Source organism: Mastomys coucha, unplaced genomic scaffold, assembly GCF_008632895.1.
Source record: "Mastomys coucha isolate ucsf_1 unplaced genomic scaffold, UCSF_Mcou_1 pScaffold15, whole genome shotgun sequence".
Taxonomy (NCBI): Eukaryota; Metazoa; Chordata; class Mammalia; order Rodentia; family Muridae; genus Mastomys; species Mastomys coucha.
In genome coordinates, this window is record NW_022196897.1 from 38,032,540 (window position 1) to 38,044,556 (window position 12,017).

The 12,017-nt window shown below is 40.6% G+C and overlaps 1 protein-coding gene across 1 annotated transcript; it reads left to right on the forward strand.

Annotated features, from left to right (window-relative positions):
- The first annotated feature begins 6,233 nt into the window (after positions 1-6,233).
- Positions 6,234-6,709, forward strand: LOC116091976 (histone H3.3-like). Its single transcript, XM_031373377.1, has one exon. The coding sequence runs from the start codon at positions 6,268-6,270 to the stop codon at positions 6,676-6,678; it is 411 nt and encodes a 136-aa protein (XP_031229237.1). The 5' UTR covers positions 6,234-6,267; the 3' UTR covers positions 6,679-6,709.
- The last annotated feature ends 5,308 nt before the right edge of the window (positions 6,710-12,017 follow it).

Sequence of the window (12,017 nt, forward strand, 5' to 3'; positions counted from 1 at the left end):
TGGGATAAATGCCTAAGAAAACAGCTACACTCATCATGTAAATAAGCAGGAAAAGGGGATCATGTATAGAAATAAATCAATTTTCATTCTCTGCTCAGAGGTCTCATGTGCAAGATGATTAAAAAGAAAATGAGTTGCAGGCTGCTGTTAACCCTATACTGACCATGGGTTTGCGTCAAGGCCACATTTGCAACCCCATGATTATATGAGAAGCATACCTAAATATGTTGATGGATGTAGATTTTTATGAATCACCTTAAATCACTCTTGTGTATGGAATATGAATTTTCGAGGCATTTAAGGTAAGACCTTTCAAAGCTATTTAAGGCAATGATTGACTTCAGCCGAAGATTTAAACTTAATTTTACTTGCCTCCACTGTACCTTTTAAGGCCTCCACGGTAATCTCAGAATTCCCAAACTTTCTACAACAACATGACAGGGGGAGGAGATCTAAATTATCACAAAGGTATCACAAAAATGTAAAATCCAAAAAGCTTGATTCAATTTGAAGAGCAGTCAGTACTTTACCTGCCAAATATGGAGGCCTTTTGAAGGCTGGGCACTGTCTACGTTATTTAAATGACTTGATTGAAAATATGAAGCCTTTTTTTTCCTGTTGAACTCATAAACATCATTTCACTATCGGGACAACAGCTTGCCACTGTCACAGCAAACCCCATCTTGGCATGACAGGAGAGGGCTCTGAGGATCCATGCTCAGGCACACTCCACTGTGAGCCTAGCCAAGGATTCCATTCAGATACATGTTGTGTTTCTTTGTAGGAGTTTTAGCTCACAAGGTGGATGGTGGGTGCATGCACAGACACTGCTTGTCATTTCACGGTGCCTCAGTTTCCCCATCTATGAAATTTTGTCAGAAATGGCCATCTGGCATCCTTCCTCAGAGCTGTAAATTCGGGCTTTTAAAACCCAATTCTGGTTGGGCACTGGCAGCATATGTCTTTAATCTCAGCACTTGGGAGGCAGAGGCAGGTGGATTTCTGAGTTTGAGTTTGTTTGGTCTACAGAGTGAGTTCCAGGACAGCCAGGATTATACAGAGAATCCCTGTCTCGAAGAACCAAACTAAAGTGAAGGACAGGCCTTGAAGTGGGGGAGAAAGGGGAGCTATGATTGCTGTTTTCTCTTCATCCCTGGTTACCTTTTCCATCCACTCCTAAAGTGGGGTCATGATGGGGAAGAAAAAAACAGGGGAAAAGAAACAGAACATCCAAGGGACATGAGTGATCCTAGGTCCCGTAAAGGAAGGGGAAGAATATAATTTTCCTAGCTTCCTAATCCTCTTCCTGGGAGAACAGTCAGGAAACTGGCCAGCAACACTGTTGTTGCTGTTTCTCCATCTGCAGATGGCTAGGGAAAATGGGGGAAGGGGGCACACTACATTCAATGGGGAGGGATGGCAAAAAGGTGTTCTCTTTACACTTCTGGGTTCTTCATGGTTTCTCTCCTGGGAGGAGAGGAGGCAGGGCTTTCCAGGATGACATGAGTTAGAAAGACAATAAAACCATCCCAGCCACAGCTGGGTTGTTACTGAAATAAGACCCCAGCCCAGAAGGGTTTAAATGCACAATATCATCCGTGAAGGGATTTGTTGCACCAGACATTTTGTTAGGTCTTTTAAAAACTGGCCTAATGTGTTAATATTGAAAATGGATGCGTGTCATTTCAGAGTGAGTATAAAATACTACGTGTATTAAATTAATAATGTTTCATTACTCTCCCATCACAGAATCATTATTTTAAATAACCATATTTCATTCCAGTGGACAGAGTGTAAATGAGTATGTATTTTTATGTAAAGTGGACCTGCATCATTATTTATTCATGAGCTTTAAAAGGATCATTATTTTTGACAGACAGCTCCTGTCAAAAGATTTATGCATAAGAGCTCATGTTTCCCCACAATAATCATCAATCAATAAACTTTAGAACTTGGTACTTAAAATTCAGTGTTAGAGAGATGCACATTTTGTTCTAATTAAACATGTGTTTGCATTTGGAAAATAAACTGCAACCTTGGTTCAATTATATATAATCAGAAATATCAATATTACATATTCAGGGTGAGTCATGCTTTCAGTTTGGAGATGTGTCTGGATACATTTTAAGCGATTGCTTTGTTGTCCTACACCACACTCTTTATGTGTGTGTCCCTGTGGGGCAGGAAGAGAAACTTAAGAGAGCTGACTTCTAACACAGTAATTGGTTATTACTGATGGCAGTTCTCAAAGCAAGGATGCCATTCTTTACTGCTACCAGCCTGTTTTTCAGGGAACTGAAAGGACAAAAAACCAGTCATCTAGGACTCCAGAAAAACTGTGTGGCTTTCAGTATGGGATAGGGACCTGTTCAGGAGCAGAGGTGAGATGAGACAGAGGTATGATGCAAAGTTATTGCTCAGAGGACAACCATAAAGCCCTTGGGCCGCCCCCTCCCCCAGCCCCCTGCACTCCCCAGAGGAAAGAACTGAGAGGTTTCCATCACATAGAACAAGCTGTCCTCTTGGACTGAATCTGCTGCTCTCAGACCAGCCATCCACAGGGGAGATAGTCCTCCAGGCTTATCTGCTATGCTCCTTTGAAGATTTTGAACCTGAGAACCTGAATTAAATAGATCATCCCCCATTGCAAAGTCTGTCTTCATCTCTAGGTTTCTTGAGTTTATATTACCCACTACTTGGATGTATCACTTCACTATCAAACACTCAACACATAGGCTCCCTTTCCAGGTTCTGGAAGCAGAAAGGCCACATCTGCTTCTCTGGCTGTCTAGAATGAGGCACGGACAGGGAGAAAGAACTATAGCACAGGGGACATAGAATCTTTGTTATACAACCCTTGTCACCAGGGCCAGCTTTTCTTTTTCTTTTAAACTGACTATATAACTATAATTGAGGACAAAATGCCAGGCTTCATGGGAAGACTTGGAGAGAGAGGCAGGAGACAGTGAGGAGCATGAGGGGACCAGAGAGGAGCAAGGGACAGCTGAGATATATGGCACCTTCAGACAATTCTAGGAATCATGGCACCTGTTTATTTTCATTAAAAACACAACCTTGGGGGCCAGTGAAATGCTTCAGAGGGTTAAGATACTTAATACCAAGCCTGAGGATCTGAGATGCTTCTGGGAAAGCCAGTTTGTAGAGAGAACCAACTCCACAGGTTGTCTTCCAATTTCTACATTCCCATGCAAACACACACACACACACACACACACACACACACACACACACAGCAGCAGCAGCACCACCACCACCACCACCACCATCATCACCAATAATACTGATAATGATAAATGTAAAATTACTAAAAATTATCTTTTCAAGTTGTACACAGTCTTTCCCTCTTGGAAATAGTTTAAGAACACATGAAAGAGTGAATTCTATTACTTAGAGCTTTCAAATTCCTAAACAGGGTAGACATTAGTAAGTAACAGAGGAAGAGAAGGAGAATGTACAACTTATGTCAATGCAAGCTAAACAATTGTGTAACAACCTCCAAGTGTGTGATGGAGAAGACAGTCATAATTGGGACATCAGTGACTTAAATGAAAAATTGTGTGAAAAAATACCCTCATTGCAGATTGTCTGAGAGACCAAGAGCTGGGTGTTTATTTTCATAAGCAAACATTTAAAAGTATCTTTAGGGGGAAATGGAAATAGGAGTCTGCTACTAATGTGTACTGCTGAAGAGGTAATAGTTAAAGAGTACTGGAGGATACAAGGAGAGAGGAGGAGGAAGAGGAAGGAGACGAGGGGGAGGAGGAGAAAGGAGGAAGAGCAAGGAGAGAAGGAGGAGGAGGAGAGAGCAGGAGGAGCAAGAAGAAAGGGGGAAGAGGAGGGAGGAAGAGGAGCAAGGAGAGAAGGAGGAGAGAGGAGGAGCAAGGAGGGGGAGTTCAGAGGCATATTGGAGCTGTGGATACTGTCTACAGAGAAGGGAAACCAATTTTGAATTTAATAGATGCCTTTCAACATATAAAAGCACATTCATCTATTTATATGGCAGAAAGAATATCCCAAGTACTTATCATCATATAAAATTAAACCTTGTTACTTTTGTATGCAGCTGGCATTTTATTGCAAAATATGTTACTGAGATGTTTACTTTAATTCATGATTACTTGTAAAATTTTATATGTACACACACACACACACACACACACACACACACACACACACACACACACATACATTACTTTCTGGATAGATTTCCAGGAGACAGATTGCAATTTTACAAAACATTAAAAGACAAGCATATACCAAATCGATATGGAGGAACAGAAACTGTTAAGCTTAGATGCTTGGGAACCTAGTCACCTGCAGGTTACAGGTCAAGGGAACCTAGTCATCTGGGGGTCACAGGCCAAACTGACATCCTTCTCCGAAAGAGAGCTATTGAATCTAAGGACCTCTAAGTCCTGGAGAATCACAATTTGGAGACTCTGGAATCTTCTCTTTGTCAATAAAAGGAAAGGGCTGGTAATTGATTGGCCAATATTTTTGTAAGTATAGAAAACACCATGTCCATTGGGTCAGCATATACACTTAAATCACATTAATTATTTTGTATTTATGTATAAATCTTTGTACTTTTGACAATGTTCAAGGTACTAATCTATCATTTCCATTGACTTTAGACTGCTTTCTTTTCTTCCTACACAAATCTTATTCATATGCATACTCAATAGTTTTTGTAGTTTTAGAGTGGAGTGGAGAGGTATAAATACCTGCCCAGTCTGTTTCAACCATCTGCCAGTCCTGCGTCCTCACGCATTAGAAGTAGAATTTAAGAACCCTGTAAATGCCTGAAACTCTCAGTGGTACCTAAATTCCTACATGTAGTGTTTGCTCAAACCTCGTCACACAGTCCTGGCAGTCTTTGGTTTGTGAGCTTAAAGTTAAGAAACCAAGTAGGAATACTCTCTCTCTCTCTCTCTCTCTCTCTCTCTCTCTCTCTCTCTCTCTCTCTCTCTCTCTCTGTCTCTTTCTCTCTCTCTCTGTCTCCATCTCCACTTCCTTTTCTCTCTCCCTTTCTTCGGCAATACTGAGACTTGAATCTAAAGTCTTGTATATCCTAGTCAAGTGCCCACTAAGCACATTTTTCATTTATCCATTCACTCGCTCACCCATTTGCTCATTGTGTTTTATTTTGACACAGTCTCCCTAAAATGCGTGCGTGTACACACACACACACACACACACACACACACACACACTTGGAATTCATCTAGTAGCCCTGGCAGGCTGGAAACTTGTAATACTATTGCCTCAACCTCCCTAGCAATTCCCAGCTAATTTCCTTCTTCACAATGTAATGAGAAGATAGAGCCATATTCTCTTCTTCCCTATTAAACTGATATCATTTGACACTTTATTTAAGCAAAGTTTTTTATCCATTTTTTTTTAGCTTCCTATTGGCATATTCAAACTGCTAGTATTGCTACTGGCCTCTCATGAGCTACAGGGCCATAATTAAGAAAAATGAGACTTAGTTGAACACAAGTACTGTGCTTCTATGGCAGTAGACCTGATGACCAATTGCTGTACTAAATGACTACCAGTGAGTAGCATAAACAGTGTGGATACGTTGAACAAAACATGATTCCTGTCCTTGGAGCACAGAGCAAAGCATCATGGGATTTCATATGATACATAAAATGACATACAAGTCAACATGTAAGAATATTTAGCTGTGGTTGTCAACCTTATGAATGCAACAACCCTTTAATAAAGTTTCTCATGTTGTGGTGACCCCCCTCCCAACCATAACATTATTTTTGTTGGTGCTTTATTACTGTAATTTTGCTACTGCTATGAATCATAATGTTAATATATGTGTTTTCTGATATTAGACAAACCCTGTGAAAGAGTCATTTGTCTCTCCTTTCCCCAGTTGTGACCCACAAGTTGAGAATTACTGATGTAAAGTATCTTTTGAACTTGCCATGTAATATTTTTCTATTGCAGTTCGTTGTAAATAACTGAAGCATCAGAATGCAAAAGTGAAGATAAATGTACGCACTGAAATACATACATACTGAATACGCTGCATACACTGTACATACTGCACACACTACACATAGTGTGCACACTGCACATGCTGTATACACTGCACACCGCATACACTGTACATGCTGCACGTACTGTACATGCTACACACTGCACACATTGAAAATGCTGCAATACGGTCTTTCAGTTGTGTTCGCAGCGGCGAAGCAGAAGGGGGGTAAGTAAGGAGGTGCCCATACCATGGCTCGTACAAAGCAGACTGCCCGCAAATCCACCGGTGGTAAAGCATCCAGGAAACAACTGGCTACAAAAGCCGCTCGCAAGAGTGCGCCCTCTACTGAAGGGGTGAAGAAACCTCATCGTTACAGGCCTGGTACTGTGGCACTCCATGAAATCAGATGCTATCAGAAGTCTACTGAACTTCTGATTCGCAAGCTCCCCTTTCAGAGTCCGGTGGGAGAAATTGCTCAGGACTTCAAAACAGATCTGCGCTTCCAGAGTGCAGCTATTGGTGCTTTGCAGGAGGCAAGTGAGGCCTATCTGGTTGGCCTTTTTGAAAATACCAACCTGTGTGCTATCCACGCCAAACGTGTAACAATTATGCCAAAAGATATACAGCTAGCACGCCACATACGCGGAGAATGTGCTTAAGAGTCTCGAAACAAACAAACAAACAAACAAACAAAAGCATCCGCTATAAGGGGAAACATTTCATTCTCAAAAAAATTTTTTTCCCTCTTCTTCCTGTTATCAGTAGTTTTGAATGTTAGATATTTTTTCCATAGGGTCAAAGGTACCTAAGTATATGATTGCTAGTGGAAACATAGGAGACAGAATCAGGTATTGGCAGTTTCTCCACATTCATTTGTGTGTGAATTTTTAATATAAATGTAAGATGTAAAGCATTAATGCAAGCAAAATGTTTCAGTGAACACATTTCATCAGTTCAACTTTATAACAATTATAAATAAACCTGTTAAAAATTTCTGGACAATGCCAGCATTCGGATTTTTTTAAAAAATAAGTAAATTTCTTATTGACGGCAACTAAATGGTGTTTGTAGCATTTTTATCATACAGTAGATTCCATCCATTCACTATACTTTTCTGAATTGTCCTACATGCAAGTACATGTTTTTAATGTTGTCTGTCTTCTGTGCTGTTCCTGTAAGTTTGCTATTAAAATACATTAAACTATAAAAAAGAAAAAGAAAATGCTGCAATACTGTACACACTGTACACACCATACATACCATGCATGCTATATACACTGCACACACTCTACATGCTGCATTGCTGCATACACTGTACACATGGCACACGCTGCACATGTTGTACACATTGTACACAGTGTAATATTGAACATACTGTAGACATTACACACACTATACACACTGTACACACTGTATACACTGCACACACTACATACACTGCACATTTCTATACACATTGAACACATTGTACATACCACACACACCATGCACACTGTACACACTACACATACTGTATCACTGCACAAACAATACATGCTGCACACACTGCACACACTGCACAAACTATATATGCTATGCACACTGCACACACTGCACACTTGTTTTGTGTTCACTCTTACTCATTTCCTCAGGCCTTGCTTGCAAATAATTCTTTTAAATTAAACTTTAAAATAGGACACATGTTAAAAAATACCCTTAACATGATTGTACACTTGGTTTTAGGTACATTTTTGTACAAAATACTATGCCTTTGGAAATGCCACAGAAATAAAAAGTGGAACACTGCCAATAACCCTTGGACCCCTCCTGTGCCTCTTCCCAGTCATTTCCCTCTGTTTTTCCCCCAAAGAAATTATTCATCTGAGGTCTATCATCACAAATGAGTTCATCTGTTTCTTTTTAACTTTTACTGAATGAGTTCTCATGGAACGCGTCTTAGACCTTACTTCTTTACTCGACCTTGTATTTGGGAGCTTAATGCAGGTTGTGTGGTACAGGACACATGTGTTCATTTTTATTGCTCAGAACTGTTCCATTGTGCAGCTAAATGGTAATTTCATCCCATTAACAGTAGCATCTGGGTGGCTTCCCATTGTGTGCTATTATCAGAGTGGTACTGTGCACATCCATGTCTGTTGGGAACACGGGGTACCTTTGTCTCAGATATATACCTCAAAGGTGAATTGCTGGATGACAGGGTGTATAATTTTCATCATTAAAGATGTTGTCAATTTTCCAAAGTGGCTGTATTAATTTATTCTCCCACAGTGAGAGACCCAGCTGCTTCATATCCCCATCATTAGCATGACGCCCGGTCAGTCACTCTTTTTTTTTTTTTAACCATTCAGGAGTGCATGTGGTGGCATGGTATTGCAGCTTGCATTTGTGTCTTCCTGATTTTAAGGAGGCTGGGTGCCTTTTCATATCATTATCCACTTTTCGAGGATCATCTTTTGCCATTACCAGTAAGAACAACTTTTGTTAACTCAAGGGACTTGGTTGGCACTCAGTTTAATAAAGGTTCAGTTTACTGGGAATAAGAAAGTTTTAGCTTGAAGAGTAGAATCCTTCCAGGGCATTCAGATGTGACAGAGACATAGGCCATCATCTTTATAGATGTGTTTTAAAGACATCAAGGATTACTTAGCCTGGTAGACCATGAAGTAGAGATTGGCCACCCAAACTAACAGGTAATCATTATGGAGACTGTCTTAGGAGAATGAGCATGGTTTGATTCCTGCTACAATTATTTTAGGAACACAGACAGTTTTCTCTACTCTGTTAGTCAGCAACTGCAAAGATAGCATTTTCAGGGTGCAGGTTTTATGCTGCAAAGTTACAAATGTAGTCTAGTTAGAAACTGCATCAAGTTACCTCTGCAAATTATAGCTTCTCCTGCAGTAAAAGGGATTCATACTCACATGAAGGTAAATCAAGCTATGAATTTAAAGCATGAAACACACAATTTTGCATGTGGGAAATAATGAATTTTTGTGGCAATCAAACTGTGAGGATTTAAGGATACATCATCAGGTAATCTTTTAAAATGTGTCATTTTCCTTGACTTGTTAGCATGAGTAAGATTTATTCTCTCAAACACATATCTCTCAAAATGCTGAAAAAACAAAACAGTGCTGCTTGGCATCTGCTTTTCTAACACGTGTTTCTTCAAAAGGAAGCGTGATGGACACTACAGCCAAGGCTAATCATCTTTAGGTCAAATCAGAGCTTTACAAAGAAAAACAAGGGCGACAAAACAAACGAAACCTCCATACACTTTGGAAATTTCACCTGGATTTATACTTTTTTTTTTTGGTTTTTCGAGACAGGGTTTCTCGAACTCAGAAATCTGCCTGCCTCTGCCTCCCAAGTGCTGGGATTAAAGGCATGTGCCACCACTGCCCAGCAGAGTTTTACATTTTTGCTTTTTATTTTAATCTATGTCCCCAGTACATATGAGTCTGTGTTCCTAGTGTTGGGATTCAGACCTGGAACAAATAGTGGGTGAGGATCATATTTTACATACCAAAGCAGACCTGGCCTCCAGGTTCTTCTGCATCCTAGAGTTCTTACCTGTTCCTGAATATGGCTGGTATATCCACCCTCTATGCTGAACTTTCCAGTCCAGCAGTGGGCTGGCCCATACCCTGGAAGCTCTTCCCTTTATAATCTAGACATTTTGCACACACCCCGTTCTGCTCTTTCTCCCTCTCTGCATTTTCTCTCTCCTTACAAGTGCTAGCTAGCACTTTCTCTCTTTCTCTTCCCCCTCCCCTATCTCTCCCTCCCCATGGTAAGTCCCCCCAGCCCACCCTGTTCCTTTGGACCAGTGAACCCAAACAAGAGAGGCTTCCCACTAAGCCTGGCTTTATGAACTTTAATTTGGCTTGAACTGGTTCATTTCATGTGTGGGGAATGATTTATCACCTAGTACATGGCCTCACCATTATCATCTGGAAGCCTGAGCAGCTCTGATTACCTACACAAGACTCTCACAGACTATAGTTACTATGTGTCTCTTCTAGAAGGGTGAGGGTCATCAGCTTCTCACATGAGATACCAACCTCCACTTCCTGTTGTCACAGTTGCATGTGCTGTCGGGGGCAGGGACCGGGATGGGGGAGAGCAGAATATTGAGTAGGTGGAACATTTACTGGGGCTGGGGTGGGAATCAAGTGATGCCTCTTTTGTTATCTGTCTGGGGGTGGGCCTTGGGTGGTACACTTGCCCCTCTCCCTGTGCTTCTGTTAACTCCCCAGCAATGCTTCAGTAAACAAGCCTGTAATGCTCATTGGTTCCCATTCTCAAAAGCTTGGTGGGTCATCAAATTGGACTTGGTCCATCTATGCTATCTGAAGTCAATAGGCATTTATTTGGTCTTGAAACAATTATTTCCCTCTTTTTTCAGTATCTGCAGCCTGTTTTATTGGTTTCTTTGGGTACTGTTTTTGTTTGCTTGTGTTTTTATCCATTGAGAAAAAATTGACGTATGGTGAAATACAGAGACTTAAAACAATTCTCACTCCCACATAGCACTGGTTCAGTCAAGAAATATAACATCCCTGTGACTTGGAAAAATTGCTCTGTCTTCTAAGTCAGTCTAAAAGCAAACTGTTCTGTTTCCCACCAAACCTTAGCTTTTCCCATCCAAGCATTTGTCTGGGCACAACTTTAGAGGTGTGGACATTGTCTCCATGCCTTTCCTTTCCTGGGATTAGCAAAGTCAGGTGAGTCTCCCTCCATGTACCACACCTTTCAGCTCTCTTAAACTTTCCCCCTTTTAACCTGCCTCTGTTGTTCCCATTCCCCATTCTGTCTTAAGTTTTAAGGGAATCTGTTCAAATAAGGGGTAAGACACGAATGCCGTTTAAAAGTCATTGTGTGCTTCCACAGATGACAATAGTCAGAGCTCAGGAACATTTGGTTTTGTGAACTTATGCAAGACAGGAAGCAACACTGTTTCTTACTCCAGAGAGGTAAAGGTGCCATGTTGGAATGAAGAGATTTAAGACTTGATGAGTGTTTCAAAATGTGTGGGATGTGTGTACCTCATAAGTGTATGAGGAGATGCAATTAGCTATAGTTGTCCATTACTTTATTTTTTCAAATTATGACTCATGTATATAAAGACATAATTTTTCCCCAAGATCTGAGGGCTGAACCCAGAGCCTTGTGCTTGCTAGGAAAATGATATACCACACAGCAAAATCTCCAGCCCATCTATATAATATATATGAGAATATATGTATATATTATGCATATTAATATATTGTGATGTGTATCATATAAATGTATGTTTAAAAATGCCAAAATATAATGCTCTAAATAAGGATATTCAAGGAGCATTGGTTTCCAATATTCAGAAAAGGCTTGTAGTAAGCCTGTAGTGGACCCAGATGTGCACTCTCTGCCTTATCAGGAAGCTCATTTGTCTCCACGAATGAGTAATGAGGTTCTTTCCTCTATGTCATTCATTTCCCAAGAGATTTTTCTCTTCTATGTCAATTTAAAGTGAATATATACCTTAAATCTTTTTGACAAACTAAATGTTTGCCGTATTTGAAAACAATGGGCAGAACAGACACTTGGAGAAGCATAAAATCTTTTTACTTTCCCATTTTTCTCTATTCTAAACTTTACCATTTGAGGGCCTTCTTTACCACAATTAAAAGTCCCTGTAAGATTGTTGCATGTGTGTGTGTGTGTGTGTGTGTGTGTGTGTGTGTGTGTCTGTGTGTGTTGTCCATTCTGTTATTCTCTTGGGAACCACTCTGTGGAGGGGCTTTGCTAGTTTCCACTGGCTCTCTGGAGAAGAAGGCAGTGAAGTGTTAGGATTTGGATCTTACATGCCCCAAAGTTGCATGTACCAACTTGCGGCAGTATTAGGAGGTGGTGATATCTTCAGAGGGAAAGGCTTAGTCAAAGAAAGTTGCAGGGTCCCCAGTGAAGGAATTAGAGAAAAGACCAATGGAGCTTAGGGGTTTGTAGCCCCTTAAGA